Source organism: Thamnophis sirtalis, unplaced genomic scaffold (genome assembly GCF_051295495.1).
Source record: "Thamnophis sirtalis isolate CommonGarterSnake01/CBP01778 unplaced genomic scaffold, rThaSir2_p1.2 scaffold_5, whole genome shotgun sequence".
NCBI lineage: Eukaryota > Metazoa > Chordata > Lepidosauria > Squamata > Natricidae > Thamnophis > Thamnophis sirtalis.
In genome coordinates, this window is record NW_028261385.1 from 27,491,777 (window position 1) to 27,513,117 (window position 21,341).

The following is a 21,341-nucleotide window of genomic DNA, read 5'->3' on the forward strand; positions in this document are numbered from 1 at the left end:
ACAATACAATAAAACATGTGAGATGATCTTCAACTTCTCCTTTATCACATATACATACCTGTGCTGCTATTGGTGTTCTCTTATATCTGCCCTGGAGGAGTGCTGAGGGGAGAGTGTTAAATCTGGCTCTGAAGAAAGCTGTTCTTTGTTTTGGGAAGATCAGATCATTTGCCGATTCCCACACAACCTGTTTGATTCTGTCCCTGCTGTGAAGACACAACCTATTTAGTTCTTCTTGGGACTCCATGTCCTTCATTCTATTGATTACTACTTGCTTTGCTTGGTCAAAGCCTAGGTAAATTAAGAATATCGGTGGAGCACATAAGAGCTCAGCTTGTAGTCTATCGCCTGCAGTGGTGGGTTCCGGCAAACACTACTGCCAGTTCACTCAGGACAAGCCCTGCATGTCCAGTACAACTAAAATTGCTCTGCGCATGCGCAGAAGCAAAAAACAAGATGGCAGAGCCTATTGCACCGCCAAGAGAATTGGTTTCAGAGCGTGGCAGGACTTGGTCACTGCAGGTTCCAGCGGCCAAAGCCACCAAGCTACTACTGGTTTGACCAAACCGGTCCAAACTGGTAAGAACCCACGACTGATTGCCTGTTTCCAGGGGACAGTCCGTCTGGAAAGAAATGCATTTTTAGCCAGTGAATGATCATCATCTTCCAGGCTCTTACCTAAATTTGAGGCATGCCTGTCGCAATTCTTAACTGGGCATTTGGAGTTCCTTTGGGTGCAGCTAAGATGACTCGCAGAAATTTGGTTTGTATGGTTTCTAGCAAGTCTTTCTTTGCAAGGATTCCTGTTTGTACCCCAAATAGAATTTGCACCAATGCTTTGGCCTCGAAACGTTTTAAGGCAGCAGAAACTAATTGACCTCCGCCTGTGTAAAAGAAATGCTTAATTGCATTTGAGGACCTATAGGCTGCTTGCAATATATGATTCAGGTATGCCTTCCATGTCCCTTGTTAGTTGAAAACCACCCCAAGGTATCTAAATGTCCTAACCTATTCTAAACTATATCCTTCTATTTTCCAGGAGTATTGGCTAGGTCTTTTAGCAAAAACTAAAATTTTTGATTTATCAAAGTTAAGAACCAACTTATTCTGTCTACAATATCCAAGTCTCTTCAGTCCTATGGGATTTTGTGAAATAATAGCAGCATCGTCAGCATATAGGAGAATTGGAATTTTGTGTTATTTTTTTGTGTAACCTAGGAAAATTCCTAGGTTAGGAGCATGTAGATCTGGGTTCTATAAGAGATCAGTCAGGGGGTTAATATAGAAGTTAAAAAGGGAGGGGGGACAGGATGCAACCCTGCTGTATTCCTTTTTGTACCCTACTAGGCTAGTTAAAGTCCATTGAGGATTACACTCACTTTCAAGGTAGAATTAGCATTTAATTTTTGTATGAGGAAAAGGAGGCGTTTATCCATAGTAGTGCTTTTTAATTTCTCCCAGAGGGTGTTCCTGGATATTGAATCAAAGGCCTGCTTAAAATCAAGGAAGGCCACAAAAAGAGGATTATTTTTATATGAATATTTTTGAACCAGATGATGAAGTACTAAGATATGATCCATCGTTGACTTCCTTCTCTAAAACCAGATTGTTTGTCTTTGATTATCCCCCCCTAAAATTAGCCAATTCTGAAGTTTATACTTTAGGTGTTTGGTATACAATTTACTAATAACACTCTGAAGACTAATGGGTCTATAATTGCCTGGGTCATTTCTATTACCCCTTTTATAAATCAGTATAATAATTGCTAATCCCCAATCTCTTGGCATACAGCCTGTTTTATCTATAAATGTAAACAGAGAGGCTAAAAGTGGAGCCCACCAACTGGCATTCTTTTTTATTATTTCTGGCAGGACATTATCAGCACTTGGTAACTTATTAGCCTTGAGGGCTCCGATCAATTGGGATATCTCTTCTGGTGTAACAGGGCCAGCATCAGAGGTGGGTTCCTCCCAGTTCAGAGTGGATTGGGCAAACTGGTTGTAGCAGCGGCAGGAGGCATCTGCCCAGGTTCTTCTGTGCATGTGCAGAAGCGTTGCAAGCATGCCCAATCCAGTAGTAAAAAAATTGGCAACCCACCACTGGCCAGTAAGGTGTTTGGTCCAAACTAATTTGGCTCTCCTTAGTTACATAGTCGGAGTCTGTATATAGTTCTCTAAAATATTCTTCCCAGGTATGAATTGGTACCTGATTAGTTTGTGGTAGGGGGGATTTCCCTAATTCTCTGGTGAAAAAAAGGGATGTATTTTTTGTCTTCACTGATGCAATTAATCTTGTGCCAAGACTCCTTCAGAATTGCATTTTTCTTTTAGAAGGATGTTATATTGTGCCTTCAACTGCTTTAAGTAGTGAGTATGATCCTCAGAAAGGGCGTTTTTACTTTTTCTTATTATATATCCTTTTCAGTTGCACGCAATCTATATCAAACCATTTTTTGATTATTAACACCAGCTTTTTGGAGTCAGCTAGTGTTCTGTTAGTGGGAACTGATTTCAAATTTCAAATTAAAGTTTCAAAGCCCTCTAAGTATGATCCTTCAAACTTATTTCTTAGTAGAGATGTACGTAGTTCTATGGGTGACTTACGCTGTATAATGGTACATGAGGAAGATCAAAGAAATGGTCTTAGGGAACTGTCAGATAGGTGAGAGGTGGATATTGTAGATGGATAGTGGGCAGAGCAAAAGTTCTGAAGGATCTCTTCCTTCAGGGTTCCAAGTAACACCTCTAATGAAAGAAGACTCCGAGGCTTGAGGTTCCTCAAAGTTCCATTTTATTAGAAATGTCAAATTGGCACATCTGGGAAAACCCGAATCTGAAAGCTTCCAGGTTTTCCCCACACAAACGAAAGTTCAAGTCCCTGCTCAGCACACACATGTCCGTCATATAGTGCAATCAGGCACTGCCCCAACAGTCAGGCCATTGCAGCTGCAGGGCAAGATGTCCTTGACTCTCTGAGAAAGGAATGTTATTTTGACTATATCTCTCTCACTCCATATAATCCCCCCTCCCAATTTCCCACAGTATTAAATGTGGCAGGCTTGAAGGCCCAATGCAAAAGATGGCTTCCAGGCCTGACAGGCCGCCTCCCCTCATCAGAAGATCATGTCCTATAATGAGAATAATACAGGGTGTTAAAATCAAAAGCCTAACCACCTCTTCCTTCCTCCCCACCCCAATTCCCTCAGGGGGAACCTTTGGTTTATCAGGGTATTTCTCATGGAATTGTTTGACTATCTTATCTACCTTCACATTCCAACTTTTTACCCAGGTAGCTTCAGACAAATGAAGTAAATACTGTAAACAACCTCTATGCATTCTAGAGTCTAAAATATGTTTTACTTCATAATGGGTTTCTCCTTGAACTACTATAGAAAGAAATATTATTTTGACTATATCTCTCACATTCCATATAATCCCCCCTCACAATTTCCCACAGCATTAAAAGTGGCAGGCCTGAAGGCCCAATGCAAAAGATGACTTCTAGGCCTGAGAGGTTAGGCTATAAAGGGAATGGGGAGTGGGGAGAAAGAGTACTTTCAGACTTGCAAGTTTCTATTAATGTAGCTTTACAATAAAGAAGAATTAGTTTATCTGGTTGTATTTTCTACCTGGTAAGCTGATAGGCTCTTTTTTTTACTATCCTTTACTATCCTTTCAACAGGAAAATAGGCTTCTCTCAGACAAAAATGCAGTTAGCATTTCCAAACCAAGCTTGCTTGATATATTCTATTATTTCTTTTCCGACCACAAGATGTCAGTAGAGTACATTTTCTTCAGAATGAAATCAAATCCCTGAGGGATGCATTAAAGCCAGGTAGGAAAAAAACTTATATACATCCAGTGGTTATGCACAGCTTTTGAGCAAGACAAATTGGTCCTCATATTGGGAGTTCAAGGCAACCAGTGGGAAACGTGATATTCTTGTACAACTGGATGTAAGCCTGTTCCTTTTCCAGATGATGAGAAGAAGATTGCATACAGATACAGATTTTGTTTTTTTTTAAAAAGATAATCATATGATTGTCTTCAGGTCATTTCTCCTTTTATTTGGTGGGATTCCTCCTTATATAGATTTTCTATGATCCCAATAAGCATCTTAGGACTTGTATTGCTGTATTTGGAAGCTGGGTATTTGCCATAACTTAGGTGTCAAGTGCGCTGACCACGTCCACTCCTGGTTTAGCAAAGGGGGGGGGAGTTGCAATACATCATGTGATGACGATATGACGATACGAGTTTGACACCCCTGCCTTAGGAGAAAGATGAACAATGTTTGCCAGTTGCACCAGACTCCCACAATATGTTAAGGACTAAACTAAAAGAAGAAGAAGATGGTCCATTGGGAAGATGGTTTCTGGAGTTTTAATCATTGAAATTAATTATTTATTCATATTTTGTTCATATTTTTCTTTTTCCCAATCTACTGAAATGGAAAAAAGAGAGGAAGACACAAGTTTGTCTCCACCCACTCTGCATTAAAATAGAGGAACCCAGGAGCTTCATTGATGTACAAATACTCATCGCTCACCAATGATAATTATGATCAGGAACTCCCATTGCTAAGAAAAACAGCCATCAGTTATGACATCACCTGACCACACCAACTTACAACAGTAGTCTCAGTAGTCCCAGTTGCTCTCTTTAAGCAAACCCCATGCAGCTGCAACGTTCTGCTGGCTTCTTCGCTTTTTTTGCTTGTCAGAAGCTGACAGTGTAATTCACAAATTATGATCACATGATTGCAGGAGGGCTGTGATGTCTTAATTGCTGTTGCCAAGTGCCCAAAGTGCAAGCATTTGATCTCAATGATGTTACAGTGGCTGCAACTATGAGAACCTACTCTAAGTCCCCTTCATTCAGTGCTGTCATAACTTTGAGTGGTCTCTGAAAGAGTGTGCACTAAACAAGGACTACGTATACACCATGAATTTACTTAAAGGGCACAGAAACTGATTTAACGTGATTTTTTTACATCAAGGTTTACATTCATTTTTCAAGAGAGGGTACACAAGTCTTTTAAAATCTATAAAAAAAATCTGATTGAATATATCAATATTTACCTGGACTATAATCACTATCCTTACGTGCTATAATATATATTGCCTTTGGACTACCAGACTGGATTGGACAAGAGACAAAGGCATTTCAACAGAAGAGTTTTACCCCCTTTTGATCTTGGCTAGCTTACTCTTCTCTGTATGTCAGTTCCTTCACCTCAATGGAAGGTACAATCAACTGTAGTTGCAGTGTTTTGAACCCTGACACCCTAGCATGGGACTTCTAGGAACTAAGGTTCACACCAGTGGTGGAATTCAATTTTTTTTATTACCGGTTATTTGGGCATGGCTTGGTAGGCATGGCTTGGTGGGTGTGGCAGGGGAAGGATACTGTAAAATCTCCATTCCCTCCCCACTCCAGGGGAAGGATACTGCAAAATCCCCATTTCTTCCCAATCAGTTGGGACTTGGGAGGCAGAGAATAGATGGAGCGGGGCCAGTCAGAGGTGATATTTACAGGTTTTCCGAACTACTCAAAATTTCCGCTACTGGTCGGTTCTCCAGAACTGGTCAGAACTTCTGAAAACCACCTCTGGTTCACACATCTTCAATTTACCAAGGTTCAGAAATACTGCTTCTATGTTATAATTAGATAATGTGTGAAGCATGCTCCCCAAATGCCACATGCATTAAGCCATTTTTCTGTTAAATGATTCGTGTCTCAAATGTAACTGAACTTTCCTGAATGAACCACTATCATTATGAAAGCCTTCATTTCTCTGGATCACAAGTCACTGACCTGTGCAAAAACATCTTACAACATAACTCATAATGTCACATCCACTGGGGAAGATATTTTCAGCCACATTTCTATGGTGATGGAAACACGTGCTCTGCTCTAACCTTTCGTTGACACTTTGTACAGAAAATATGTTTAAGTAGTTAATTTGTTAAACATTAACTGCTGGATGTCTTATAATCAAACCAACATTTTTTTCAGTACAGTTTGCCTGTCTGAAACCATCTTTAAAAGCTTTATGTATTACATGTTGATGTATACCTGTAGCATATTTCACTTTGATATATCTAAAACCTAAAATTCAGGGCTGGTCTGAACTTCTGTGGAAATATGAGCATGCTGCTCTATATATGCTAACTAAACTACTTCATTGATTTTATTGAACTGCCTTTATACATTTCCTTAAGGATTTGCATATACGAGAATAACTGTTAAGAGAATTGTTAACTACTCTGCTATCTTACCACTGTGTACTTAAGCAGATGGCTCTAGGTCAGTGTCTCTCAACTTAGACAATTTTAAAAGGGGAAAACTTCAACTCCCAGAATTCCCCAGCTAGCTAGACCTGATGTGAGAATTCCTGAAATATGCATGCAATACATTTAAATAGTCTAAGACAGGGCTGTCAAACTCCTGGCCCATGGGCCGGAATGCATCATACATTGGCCATTCCCATGCCAGGATTACCAAAGGAGGGGGGGGGCTCCCAATATGTCATGTGATGCCACCATGACGACATGAGTTTGACACCTTTCGTCTAAGATATTACAAAAAGATACAGGGGAATAGTCAAGCTATTCTCCAAAGCACCTGAGGGTAGGACAAGAAGCAATGGGGTGGAAACTAATCAAGGAGAGAAGCAACTTAGAACTGAGGAGAAATTTTCTAACAGTTAGAACAATTAATCAGTGGAACAACTTGCCTCCAGAAGTTGTGAATGCCCCAACACTGGAAGTTTTTAAGAAGATATTGGATAACCATTTGTCTGAAGTGGTGTAGGGTTTCCTGCCTATGGGTTGGACTAGAAGACCTCCAGGGCCCCAACTCTGTTATTCTATTCTATTCTATAAGTAGATACTACTGTAATTATTTTACAGGTTTGTGCAAAGCATTCCAGATGGATTATATGAAAAGCCGGTGAGCATGAGCAAAGCTTCTGTCCTCCAAGGGTTAAAATAGCCTGATTCTCTAGAATGCTTTCTCAGCTGCTTCACAGCTGTCTGTGCATACATGAGCATGCACAAACAACTCTTCTGCCAGGATCATCAATGAAATGAAGGGACTGTATGCACATACAAAAGAGACAGCTGAGGGCAGCCTTCTAAAGTGTGATAGGAGTCTTCCAAATATATAGTTCAGTTCTTTAAACTGGAAGAAGAAATGCTATCATGCCTTTCTAAAGGTCTTGTACAGACCTTTTACATTTTATCTCACTTAGACTGTATCTCGCATCTAGTATAGTCAGTCTTTTGCACAAATGATTACAATTAAATATAACATGACCTGCGTATTGTAAAGAAAGCAAAAGCAAATTAACACCTGGACCTTTTTTTTCAGGATTTAGTACCTCACTTCCCATTATATGCACGCTAAATTTTTCTGATGTGTCAACTGCTCTCTAGGGTCTCTGAAAAATGGGCTCAGTGGTATCATTAGAGACATCATATGCATTTTCAAACTAAAATAAAATGTTGACAACCTTGAAATTCCAAAAAGAAAAATTCCCTGGAGTATACCCAGTGCTAGTACCATAATATAGAGAGTAAAAACTAATTATGTGTATATTTTTATGAATGTTTAGGAGGCTATTTCTTCTCCATTTCCATTTTATTCTATATTCAGAAAAGCTTTACCACTTCAACTGCAATAATTAGTGTGTGCTGAGCTTTGCACAAGGACAGTATGTTGTATTTCCAGTGATAGGAAGGAATAAATGTGACTTTCTTATAAGGAATAGAATATTTATAAACCAAGTATTTTCATTAAGGATGGAGAAAATTTCAACTTACTTGCAAAACCCAGCATGATTCTTGAATACAATATTCAAACAAAAAAAAATGTTGACATCAAAAATTTATGAATGGAATTAAGTAACATTTATTATTCCTTCAATAAAATATTGCCATCTTAAAATTTCCTTTCTCTAAAACAAGGTAGAAGTATTAGTTATTCTACATTAGAGAATGTTGTATAAACAGAGCTGGATAACAGACATGGAATGGAGCCCAACTCAGCAGTCCTGTTATAAGTAATGAAGCTGACAAGGCAATTCTCTTCAGAGCTAGAGACAACTATGCTCTTATATCAACAAAAACTAGGTGCTTTCACGATTCTCAAGAAAATGCAAAGAATCTGTTCAGAAAAAAGGGAGAAAAAAGTCAAGACTGTAACATCTTGAGTATAAGTCTATAAAAAGGTAAAGGTAAAGGCTCCCCTCACACAAAAGTGCTAGTCGTTCCCGACTCTAGGAGGTGATGCTCATCTCCGTTTCAAAGCCAAAGAGCCAGCGCTGGCTGAAGATGTCTCCGTGGTCTTATGGACGGCATGACTAAATGCCAAAGGTGCATGGAACACTGTTACCTTCCCACCAAAGGTGGTTCCTATTTTTCTACTGGCATTTTAAATGTGCTTTCAAACTGCTACGTTGGCAGAAGCTTGGACAAGTAATGGGAGCTTACTCCATTACGCATTAGGGATTTGAACCGCCAAACTGCTGACCTTTCTAATCGACAAGCTCAGCATCTTAGCCACTGAGCCACTGCGTTTTACACACACACACAAAATATGCTTTTTAATATATATATATATATATATATATATATATATATATATATATATATATATATATATATATATATATATATATATATATATATATGTCTATATTATATATATAATTTATTATTTTGTGTGTGTGTGTGCGCGCGTACGCGCGCGCTTTCATTTCCATGTTCTGCAGTAGGTAGGTCTTTTGGGTGTATATGGCTTCATTCTTGTCTGCAATAAAGAAGTTAATCTTACCCAGTTGTGTCTGAGAGCCTTCTGCTCAATAAACCAATTTCTGAATAAAGGATTATGTTTGAAGAATTGAGATTAAGAGCTGAGCTTTCTGCAAAACCTGATATATGCAGTATATCCTAATGTATACACTGTAAATTCAAATAAATATCCCAAACATTCTTTGTTGTGGTTGTGGAGATTTCAAAAATGACTTAGAAAAGCTACATACTTCACATAAGCACATCAGTTCTCAGATATACATTAACTTAGTTTTTGTCAAACTTCTATAATTATCTGGGAGAATGGTACCAATGCTTTAATAGTAGCATTAACTTTAATGCATAGGTTCCGTGAAGCCTAAGCACATTTCTTTCAGGTTTTCATACAAGCCAGCAAAAAATGAAACTACTTAAACAAGTAGCAGAGAAGTGTTGCATTTTTATTTGCACAATGCCTGAAGTGCTTCTTGTGAATAATACAAAATACAAGGATGCATGAGGAATCGGAAGACAGGAACAGAGAAAGCAGCAAAGATGATGAGAAGCTAAATTTTATGAAGAATGGTTAAAAGGATAGTTGTGTATGTTTAGCCAAAGAAGCATTCATTTTTTTATTACTGGTTCTGTGGGTGTGGCTGGGTGGGCGTGGCATGGCTTGGTGGGTGTGGCAGGGGAAGGATACTGTAAAATCTCCATTCCCTCCAGATCAGCTGGAAGTCGGGAGGCAGAGAATAGATGAGGGTGGGCCCAGTCAGAGGTAGTATTTGCTGGTTCTCTGAACTACTCAAAATTTCCACTATCGGTTCTCCAGAACTGGTCAGAACCTGCTGAATACCACTGCAAAGACGACAAGACAAAGGGAAACACCATAGTTGTCTTCCAATACCTGAGGAGTTGTCACAGAGAGGAGAGTATATTTATTCACATTGCCTTGGGGTAGTCTAAGAATTAATAGATTGAAGCTTTACAGAGAGATCCAAAGTCAAAATGAATAATTTCCTGACCATGAACACTACTAAGGAACGTAACAGCCCACTTCCTAGAGTCTTGGGTTAGTGTTAGGGTCTCAAAGCACCCTATTAGTGCTCAAATGAAGCTTCGCCACCCCATTGGAACACAAATGAAGATTCATCACCTCAAAGTTCCCCATCATCACTCAGAAACTTTTCACCCAGAGACTAGAAGTTTCGTTTGCACATCAATGGGGTGCTTTGGGGTGGCAAAATTGTGCTGCTTCAAAGAGCCCCATCTGCATACAAATGTTAGGCCTGCAGCCATATTCCTTGCTGACAACAAACACTTTTTACCTGGAGACTGGAAGCTTCTGGGGATCTCACATGGCTTCAGGCTCCTATCCACTTTTGCAGAGAATGGGTGCCTGAAGTCCCATGAGATCAAGGCACTCAGAAGCTTCCAGTCTGTGCGCGAAAAGTATTTGCATGCCAATGGGAGGCTTGAAGCAACGCAATTTTGCTGCCCCAAAGCCTCCCATCAGAGTGCAAATGTTTTTCCGCGCCAAGACTGGAAGCTTTTGGAGGAAACACACCAAGGCTGTCCGCCACTCCAGAAGTGGCAGACAGTCTCAGTGAGTCAGAGAGAGCTGGGCACACTCGTCCTGCTCTCCCTCTGTTCTCACTGCTCCACTTTTAGAGTGCTGGGAGGAAGCAAAGAGAGGCTGGAGAGGAGACAGCTTGCTAGATCTTCACAAGGTGAGTCTCCACAGGCAGGCCCAGTGGAGGGGCGGAATAGTCAGTGCAAATGTTGCAGTGTCTCTGCAGTCGTTCGTAAGGATGAACGACTGCCATGGTGCTGCAACATTTGTAACCTCGGGACTATGTTGTAAGTACTTGGGGAGATGGTTATGTCACAACTTTGAACAGTCACTAAGTGAACTGTTGTGATTTGGATATTCCATGTATAAGTATAATTATGTATCTCTGAAACAACAACAGTAATACAACTTGAATGATATCTGCTGAAAATAAAAATCTCTGCAACAGCTACAGCTTCTATAATTAGCACTCAATTGTCAACATTTCCAAAGATGTAGTGTATGGCAGGGTTTTTAGTCACACCCAGAAAAGTGATAAGCTCTGACAGAGCTAAAAATATGAAGCTGCCTGAGCTGATCAACTAGTAGGCAAGAGGAGAAACAGCTCGAAAGACGGCATTATCTCAGGAGCCTGTTGTGTTCAAAGAGATTATCAGCACTATCTCCTCAATGGAAAAAGTTGTTCTACGCCACCGGGTGGAAACTCCAATACGGTATCAGGAGCATTTTCCTGATCAAGATTTGGAAGCCTGCAAATTAAACCACTCCTTGTTTGCATTGCCAAGTCCAGCATGGCCAGCGCAGATAAGGAACATTGGTGCATCCAAGAGAGTGGCTGAAACAGAGCAGGGAAGCACAGATGAAGCAACCCCCAGATTTCAAGCCTTACTAGATGTAGTGCAGTTTCGTCCTGAAGATGTCATAATACAAGTCTTTGAAGGATGGCTCCTAATCAAAGCTCAGCATGGACCCAGGATGGATGAACAGGGCTTTGTAGCAAGAAGTTTCACTCGGCAATATAAACTGCCAGATGGCGTTGAAATGAAAGATCTGAGTGCTCTCTTCTGTCACGATGGCATTTTGGTTATTGAAACTAAGACATTTGGCGGTAAATAAATTCTTGACTGTTTTGTTACGGGTGAGACAATCATATTCCTCCTGATGTTGAGCATGCGTATTTGGAGTTAAAGCAAGCTTTTACATATTTTTATTCAGTTTGTTGGGGGGGGACCATTTGAGGAGCTTGTTTGTGTGACGTGAGAGACAATATTTTTCTCAGCTGCATGTATACAGTCAGACATGCTTAATAATTTTGACAAAACAGAAAAAGTTTAAAAGGAAACAAGGCAGATGTAAAATGATATATAAGATCTACAAAAGAGAATGAAAATGGAAGGCTGCATTTAAGGTCTCAAAGCTTTATACTGAAGGAAAAAGTTACAATTTAATTAATTTAATTTAATTTAATGGTCTGCTGTATAGGTTTTGCTGTAAAGCTGTTCATACTCTTGAAGAGACATGGCTGCCAATCTAAACAATGTTAAACAGTCCCAAATATAGACAAATACTTATTATTTATTGCATGTAACAATTTAACTTCAAAGAATTATTGTTTCTGCCAAAGATTTTTTTTTTGTCTATGTTTCTTTAAATACTTGAGTATTCTGCTTTGGTAGATAACAGCTGTTTAAATCTGACTGCCTTTTTTCAAGCATAGTTATTATGATAAGTATGATTGCCATTCTAAGTATAGTCAAAGAATTCAGAAAAAGATCCAAGCTAAATACAGGCTTTTATTAGAGGCATATTTGGAGACTCTGAAAGAAAGATAAATTAACAGCAACTTTGTTCTATGTTTTAAATATTTTCAAAAGACCAAGTCTTGATCTAAAAATTCTGATCCGTTAACACCAGCTATAGTTTCTCTTAGATAATTTCTTGGGAGAGTGAAAAGGGGGGGGGGGGACTTTTTAAGAGCCCTGAAATCCACAGATCCTTCTCTTAGAGATGATCAGTATGGATACAGGCTGACTGGAAATTTATTTTAAATGAGCAATGTCAGCAATCTGATTGTTCATTAAAATCCTCCTGCCGTTTCCACTTAGTTCCATGGCTTATATTTCAATGGCATGATGAACCAATAGGTATAACTTTTACCATATGAGTATCCATTGGCTGGGCTTGGCCAAAAGAAAGTTGAATTTCCTTTTCCTTAAGAACCATTTTGTATACCTTCCCCACTTATACATTTACAGATGATATTCTAGATGTGTACTTAGGATGACAGCTGCATATTTAGACTGTAGGATACCACACAAGAAAAGAAATCACACTGCTGTATTGAACAAAAACAAGCCCAAATCAATATGGAAAATGGCTCCTCTTCCTCTTGCTCCTCCTCCTTCTCATCTCCTTTATATTAATATAATCCTTACATGTTTTGTTTCTAAATCTGCTTTTAAAAATAATATATGGCTACTTGGACACACTTAGATGTATAATGTGCTAATAAATATTAATTATTATAACATATGTAATATTATTGGAAAAATTATGCAGAATTTATGTTTAGAAATAAGGGTTGTATTTCTGAATTTTGCCAAGGGCAAAACTGCTACATAATCAGCAATTCTTTTGTAATTAAATGATGTATTTGTTTACAAACATGTCCAGCTTCTAAGACTCTGAATGATAGTAAGGTAGTTATTGACAAAACAAGAAATATATTGTATGATTTATAGTTAGGTTGTTCTTCTGATTTCATTATGTCTAATGTTTTGCTGATATTTTATTTCTATATTCTATTTGCTATACATTATGATTATTTCTATAATTTGTTAAATCTCATTGTATTGGACTGATCTCAAAATATTTTAAATATTTTAAAAGAACATATCAAAGTATAAATACTACATGTGACAAGTTTGTAATCTGTTAAGGTACAGAGATATAAGAGATGTGCGAAAATCTACTAATATTGTTTATGAACAGAACTGAGATTATGTTATATTACCATGTCACTGCATGATATATATTTATTTACCAAATTTATTATAATCCCCTTCTTCACAGTGCCTCATGCTATTTCAGAAACCAGGTATCTTAGAGTGATAATCAGCACTCTGATTTGCATTCAGAAGCAACAGAACACAAATGTTATGATGGTTTGCCCATAACTGCCTGGGCTGTTTATTTCAAAGTAGCTGCAGCTTCCATGTAGTTTTCAAGGACAGCCCCAAGTAGATTGCATTGCAATAGTCCATCCACAAGATAACCAAACATGAGTAATTGTCCTGAGTCCTTCTAGATCAGAAACATCACAGTTGCCATCTGATGTAATGCGGCACAGAAATATACTTTTGAAGTGGCTTGTTAAATTTCTTCAACTGCTTTGGGCATAAATAAAATCCACATTTCATTATATAAATTAAAAGAAGACTTGTATAAGTTAAAGAAATCACAAAAAACCATTCTATAAATACAAAATTATTTCTTGATCTGAAATTTTAATGTTCCTTTTTGGCAAAGCTCACCTCGCATCTATTATTACCTTTGTTAAAAATGCAAACTTTATGAACAGTGAAACATCAGTTCAAACCATCCAGTGAAAAACATGTTTATTATAAATAAGGAAATCAGGTCCAATCCTATTCAAATACAGTAGGGGATTTTTAAAAATATCATTTCAAAGCATTACTTCCATATCAGCAATCAATTCAGTACTATTTAACCCCTTATCTCAATTCAGAAAAGTAAATAGTCTTCCAAATTGATTCAGGTTAATTTGATTCAGAAATTTGATCAAATTGACTTTGAATGTAGACTCCAAAACAATGATATGCACTATTTTCATCCTATTTACCTGTAAGTAATTTTAATTATTACAATCAGTTTAGTGTAGTGGTTAAGGCAACTAACTAAAAACCAGGATACTGTGTCACCCCTCCTGCCCTCTTTCACTTAGGCACAAATCCATCTGGGTGACCTTGGGCCTGTCAATTTCTTTCAGCCCTAGGAAGAAGGCAATATCAAACCATTTCTGAAATCTTGCAAAGAAAACTGCATGGACTTGTACAGGGAATCTCCAAGATTCAGACATCAGTGAATAGCAGATTTTTTAAAATTAAGTCACTACTCGTTGTCTGGCAGCAATTTTGCAGAATTATATTTAACTCTTGAGCAAAAGTGCTGGGTCACAGAGTGCACCATTACTGCTTTTAGCTCTTTTTAATTTTGTTTTTTGAACTTGAAGTCTTTGCAATTTTGGTGGCCCTAGCCTAGAGCCAGCCCTGTGGTGTGACAAGCTAAAGATTGCAAGTTGTATCACAAAAGTTATATATAAGATTTTTACAACCCCTGGTAAGCCCCAATTATGGGAGGAAGCTAACTGCTTCCATCATCTGTCATTCGGCTCGTCACAAGAGTCCATCACGACAGAAACCCAATATTTTTACTGTTGCCTTTGTTATATTTGTGTTTTTTTATTTGTGCTGATAAATAAATAAAGGGAGACAAGTATAGATCTATTTCAAGCTATGGCTAGCTGATGAGAGCTAAATAGCTTGAAATAGATCTATACTAGTCTCCCTTTATTTATTTATCAGCACAAATAAAAACACACACACACACACACACACACACACACACACACACACACACACACATACATATATACATATATACATATATATATATATATATATATATATATATATATATATATATATATATATATATATATATATATATATATATATATATATATATATATATATATATATACTTCATTCTAAACACTGCACCATGGCGGCCCAATGGTTAGACTGCAGCACTGCAAGCTACTTCTGCTGACTGCCAGCAATTTGGCAATTCGAATCTCACCGGCTCAAGGTTGATTCAGTTTTCTATCCTTTCAAGATCGGTAAAATGAGGACCCAGATTGTTTGGGGGCAATACGCTGACTCTGTAAACCATTTAGAGAGAGCTGTAAAGCACTGTGAAGCGGTATATAAGCCTAAGTACAATTGCTATTCAATTTTGCCTAGTTATGAGGCATGCTTGGTGAAACTTTTGCACTTTTTATAACCTTGACGACAAATCTGGAAATAGGTTGTGCTTTACTTCATCCTCCCCCCAAAAAAATTGCATTCCTCTTTGCTTGCAATGCTGTGTAATGTTCAGACTTGCAAAAAAATTAAACAAGAGATTTGGAAAATTATGTAAAGATTTCTATCTTGAAGCATCTCATAGACTAGTGTATACAGTTTAATTGAAACAATCCCTGACAGCATTTTTCTATGACATCTGTTAAAGCTTCTTTATATTCCAAAAAAGGAAATTGGCAAGGTGATTTGTCGTCTCTCACATACATGACTTGGATTTGGTCCAGAGCACCTTGGCAGACATCAGCTCTTCCTATCTTGTTTAGTCTTGAGCGATGAACAAAATTTTCATTTGCCCCATTATCTTCTCTTTCAATTTCTCTTAATGCTGTATTTCCTTTTTTTCTCCCTACCTAGACAGGGGTCGGCAAATATTTTCTACAAAAAGCCCTCTTTCTTTTCCTACAGTGCAACTGGCAGGCCAAAGAGCAGAGTAATCATTGGACAGCATCACCCCAATAGCAAGAAAGTTGATCATCGGTCACAGCTGCTTGTCCCCACTACCACGCCTGCCTCTTACCCTGTTTGAATGAGGTTCAGGCCTGTGATTTGCCATCTGCCTGCCCTTGCTTTCAGGATGTACAAAATCAAAGCAGGATGGTTTTGGCCCATGGGTCAATGTTCTCTTTGGCCCTGATCTACATGGTCAATATACTTATTGCTTCACCACCATCTCAGAATTTGTTATGCCTTGAACAAAAAATATTCAGAGGGGTTTAGGATATTTCTGTATACTCTGTTGAAGTTTAAGCCAGAGCCAAAACTTGAGGAGAGAGTAGAGAATGTTATCCCTTGAAACTTTCTTCCAACTACGCTAAAAGAGGATGGTGGCTCAGTAACCATAGAGAAGGTCTATACTCCAGCAATTTGAATGCTAGCACCGCATGATGAGATGAGCTCCCATCACATGCCTTCACTTCTGCTAACTTAGCAGTTTGAAATCATGCTACATGCAAGTAGATAAATAGGTACCACTGTGATGGAAAAAATAATGGTGCTTCATGCAGAAGTATGAACTTAGTCGATATTGGACCTGCCTGAATGCGACTCCTAAACACAAAACGACATTAGTGGAGGAAAAAAAAGCTCCGGATGACGCTGCAGAATGCCATTAGCCATTCTGAGTGTGGAACTAGTTCGCCCCCTGTGGTGCACTTCTGGATAGCGCACGAGTGTGCTTTCAAAAGGATACACAAAGAATATAATTTGCCAGGAATTGCTGCATTCAGTTAAATAATTGTTTTATAGACAATTGCAAAATGTTATTAAATATATATATGAATAATACTGCATGCAACAAAAATTGAACACTGAACTGCAATTACTTATTTTACAAATGCAATGATCTGATGATTCAAAAAATGATAAATACATCTGATCACACTAAAATGAACTTAATTCATCAAAAATGTTCAGTTCTAAGGAATTCAACTGTTTGTTAAAACATTGTTTGTCCACTTTCTTATGCTGGAGATGCAACATATTTTTGCATTAATATCCATATTTCCATATGCCTTTGATAGTTACTTTTCAGTGAATGTTCCTACTATTGTAAATTAGGTTCTTGGTAGGAAGTTCTGATTTAAAGATGTTGATATGTTGGTAAATTATATTCCACAAATTTGGAATTTGTCTATGAACTTTCTGTTTAATATGCTTAGACTATTCCCAAAAAGTCATCATGAGTTCATGGGAAAAGGCTAGCATACTAGATGCCAAACATTGGCTTTAAAATGTGCCAACTCTCAGCCTTTGAAGGTTCTTGAACAGTGTTAAAAAGGACTGGACAATATGATTCCTGTAGTCAAAGTTAATTATATTGTTCAAAAACTGTATTGTAGCAATGTTTCTATAACCAAACTATTGTATCTGATTTCTTAAATTTCTGTTTGCTAGCTTATTTTGTTATCTTAATTAAACTATTTAATTAAGGAGAATTAAAGATTAGATGATCACGTCATGTATATTCAGTATTCTAATATATTTTTATGGTTTTTATTGCTGGGAATAGAGCTGCCTCTAACCTCTTAAACAGGCAATGTACAATATAAATAAAACAGAAACTTCGTAAACTTTGCGAGAAAGTTTAATTTCATCCTACATAATCAAGTCTTCCATGTTTACCTGTCTCCCTAAGCTAGTTTTGATTTGAAATCACATAATTTATTAACTTCATGAACAACAATATCATTTCCCCTTGGTTGCTGATTCTGTTTCCAATACAGTATAATGTCACAGTAGATACTATTGCAGATAATCCTTGACTTACAAACATTTGTTTAGTGATGATTTGAAATTATAACAGTACTGAAAAAAAGTGGCTTATGAATGTTTTTCACACTGCATTTTTCACACACCATTGCAGAATATCGTCACCTGAGCCAAATTCAGGTGCTTGGCAACTGGCATGTATTTATCTCGGTTGCAGTGTCCTGAGGTCATGTGATTACATTTTGCAATCTTCTGACAAGGGAAGTCACTAGAGAAGCCAGATTCATTTAATAACCATTTACTAACTTAACAACAGGGGATGGGGTGGCTCTGTGTCTGAGCTTGTCAATCAGAAAGGTTAGCAGTTCGGCATTCAAATCCCTAGTGCCGCATAATGGAGTGAGCTCCCATTACTTGTTCCAGCTTCTGACAACCCAGCAGTTTGAAAGCACAGAAAAATGCAAATAGAAAAATAGGGACCATCTTCGGTGGGAAAGTAACAGCGTTCCGTGCACCTTCAGTGTTTAGTCATGCCGGCCACATGACCACAGAGACGTCTTTGGACAGCACTGGCTCTTCAGCGTTGAAATGGAGATGAGCATCGCCCCCTAGAATTGGGAACGACTAGCACATATGTGAGAGGGGAACCTTTACCTTTTAACTTAACAACTGCACTGATTTTCTTAACAACTGTGACAAGAAAGGTCATAAAATGGGGCAAAATTATTTAACAATTGTCTTATTCCCAATGGAATTATGGGGCTCAACTGTGATCATAAATTGAGGATTACCTTTATATTCATCATATGGCTTTATCTTTATGCTGTAGTCTGATTTTTCTGAAACCTTTTGGCGCCGCCTAGTGGGATTACATGAGTTGCTAAAGTGATAAGGCACACTGATAAGCTAGGAACTAGATAAAAAAGTAATTTAAAATGAAAAGTTTTTGCAGGTTAGCAACAAAAACAAATAAACACGATTACCAAAGGAGCTACCGGTGGAAAAAGCAAAGCAACTTTTGAAGAAAAGAGAACTGCTGCAAAATAGAGTGGAAACAAATATTTTTAGCGAAGGTCCAGAAACTCCTCAGCCAAGCTACAAACTTCCATTACCTTGAGTGAAAAATTGTGCTAAAATGAAACAATCAATTAATCAAATATTTACTCCAACTATCAGGTCATATGTCATTCAAATAAGTGGTTAAAAGACAAATAATGCTTGAATTTATTTATTGCTAGAATAAATTAGAAACAATATCATTTGCATATCTCAAAGCTGTATTTGAGCCAAAACAAGTTTTCCTTTAACATTTCTTTTTTTCAAATTTTGCAGTGGTCTTTGAAACGTGTGTAAAAACCTTTATTTACTTAATTTAGTGACTCTTTGAAATGTAAGACATGGAATACATGTTGATAGGATGCATTTCTTATTGTAGATAATGGGACAGGTTCCACCACAAATGCGTGTATGACAAAAGCGCATGTGACTAAACCGCGGTGACAAAACCGCGCCGTCAAAACCGCGGAGACGAATGAGCGCTGAAGCGCGCCGACAACAGCGCGCCAACAGAAGCGCGCTGTAACATAACCCTAAAAATAACCCTAAACCTAACCCTAAACCTAACCCTAAACCTTACCTTAACTTAAATCGCCTTCTGTCGGCGCGCTGTTGTCAGCGCGCTTTTGACATCGCGGTTTTAGCGCCGCGGTTTTGTCAGCGCGCTTTTGACGTTCGCAGTTATGTCGTGCCACGAATGGGACAAAGACCAAGACCCAGTCAATAAAGGAGATATAAAGATGAGATGGATGACTGTGAGAACTATACAAAAATGAGCCTCACATCATTTCTACATGTAGAGATAGAATCAGCAAGCTGGAACATGGCATCTTGGAAAATGAAATTTAAAGCGACCTAAATTTTTGCTAATAACAATGCTATGGGCATTGATAGCATGCCAGAAGACCTGTTGAAAACCATACTACATGATGCTGTTGACATGCTGCTCAGTTTGTAAGCAGCTATAGAAAATACATCACAGTACTAAACATTGCTCAAAGTACTGAACGGTTATGCTTACCTCATATCTTAAGAACGTGGTTAAGATTTTCCAATCCAACTTCAAGAATAAATGCAATGAGAACCTAGCACAAGTTCAAGCTGATTTCAGAAATAAATTTGTTGTTGCATTATTGATCATACTAAGGATATTGGTGAGAGAGAAATAAATCAAATTGTGGGCCCCTCATCTGCATCCTAAGAAATCCATAATAACTAGGAAGCAAGTGTCAGAATAGCATATGGAATAACTCATTGGTCCAAAAATAGGAAGAATGCCAAAGTTATATATGGTCACCCTTTCTGTTTAGTCTACATGCAGACATATCTTGAGAAATGCTGGACTAAAATAAACATAAATCAGAATATAAAAATCCAGGGAAAATATGAATCTCAGATTGGCTAATGAAACCATAATGAAGTAAGGAACATTAAAGAACCTCTTGGTGATTGGTCTGTTGTTTAATATTTCAAAGAAGCTAAAATTATATCAATTGTATCAACCTGCTACAAGTAGATGAAAAAATAATGGAAGTAATAATAGATATTTATCTTCCTGGGCTCAAAAAGCCAGACATGTGAGTAAAACTGTGAAATAGAGAAATATATGCTTCTTGGACTAAATACTATGACAAAGCCAGGCAAAATCTTAGTATGTAGAGATATTATGCTGATAACAAAGGTATGTATTGTAAATCCTGTAATTAATCTAGTTGTAATACATAGCTATGGAAGATGAACCCACATAAACGCTGAAGAAACGCTGGTGAACCAGTAGCAGAAATTTTAGGCAGTTCAGAGAACACGCAAATACCACCTCTGGCTGGCTCCCCTCCCAACTATTTGCTGCCTCCTGAGTCTCAGTTGATCCCAGCTGATTGTCTGGGTCTTTTTCTGTTGCCCTCCACAGGAGAACGGAGCTGGAAAGCAGGTTAATGGGGTGAGGAGGGAATGGGGATTTTACAGTATCCTTGCCCTGGAGTGGTGTGGAAATAGATATTTTATAGTATTCTTCCCCTGGAGTTGGGTGGGAAGGGAATGGAGATTTTGTAGTATCCTTCCCCTGGAGTGGGGCGGGAATGGAGATTTTACAGTATCCTCCTCCTGCCACGCCCACCAAGCCACACCCACCAAGCCACACCACGCCCTCAGAACGAGTAGTAAAAAAAAATTGAATCTCATCAGTGGCCTGGCCAGTAGTGAGAATGTATACCATCCTGCATGATATGGTAATTTAAATAGCTTGGTTTGGGTGGATTTGGTTTGAGGGAGGTGGACATTCCTTTACTCTATGAGTATGAGTGACCCCTACATGGCTGACTAGAGGCAGAAGCTTGGGGCAGGCAAGACATGGGTCTCCACTGCCCATGTTAGATGGTGTTAGGTCCAGGAGTGGATTGGAGGGAAACACGGTTGTAATGTCCTGTTTTTATTGAGCCAAGGAAGTAGGCTATTCTAAGGGGAAGAGAAGATTCCAATAGGTTATGACTCATTTTTCTGACCCAGTCCAGATTACTGGGGTGCCAGCACTCAATTAATGCTGGCT

At 38.2% G+C, this 21,341-nt stretch overlaps 1 protein-coding gene across 3 annotated transcripts; it reads left to right on the forward strand.

Moving 5' to 3' along the window:
• Window positions 1-10,716: 10,716 nt before the first annotated feature.
• On the forward strand, window positions 10,717-16,347 carry HSPB3 (heat shock protein family B (small) member 3). 3 transcript variants are annotated; one of them, XM_087715493.1, is made up of 2 exons: window positions 10,717-11,475; window positions 12,623-13,033. In XM_087715493.1, the coding sequence occupies exons 1-2, from the start codon at window positions 11,037-11,039 to the stop codon at window positions 12,649-12,651; spliced, it is 468 nt and encodes a 155-aa protein (XP_087571619.1). In that variant the 5' UTR covers window positions 10,717-11,036; the 3' UTR covers window positions 12,652-13,033. The 3 variants fall into 3 exon arrangements, with proteins under 3 accessions (XP_087571619.1, XP_087571618.1, XP_087571620.1); XM_087715492.1 differs by lacking the exon at window positions 12,623-13,033 and adding an exon at window positions 15,938-16,347 and having other exon boundaries at window positions 10,718-11,475; XM_087715494.1 differs by lacking the exon at window positions 12,623-13,033 and adding an exon at window positions 15,938-16,347 and having other exon boundaries at window positions 10,726-11,505.
• Window positions 16,348-21,341: the final 4,994 nt, after the last annotated feature.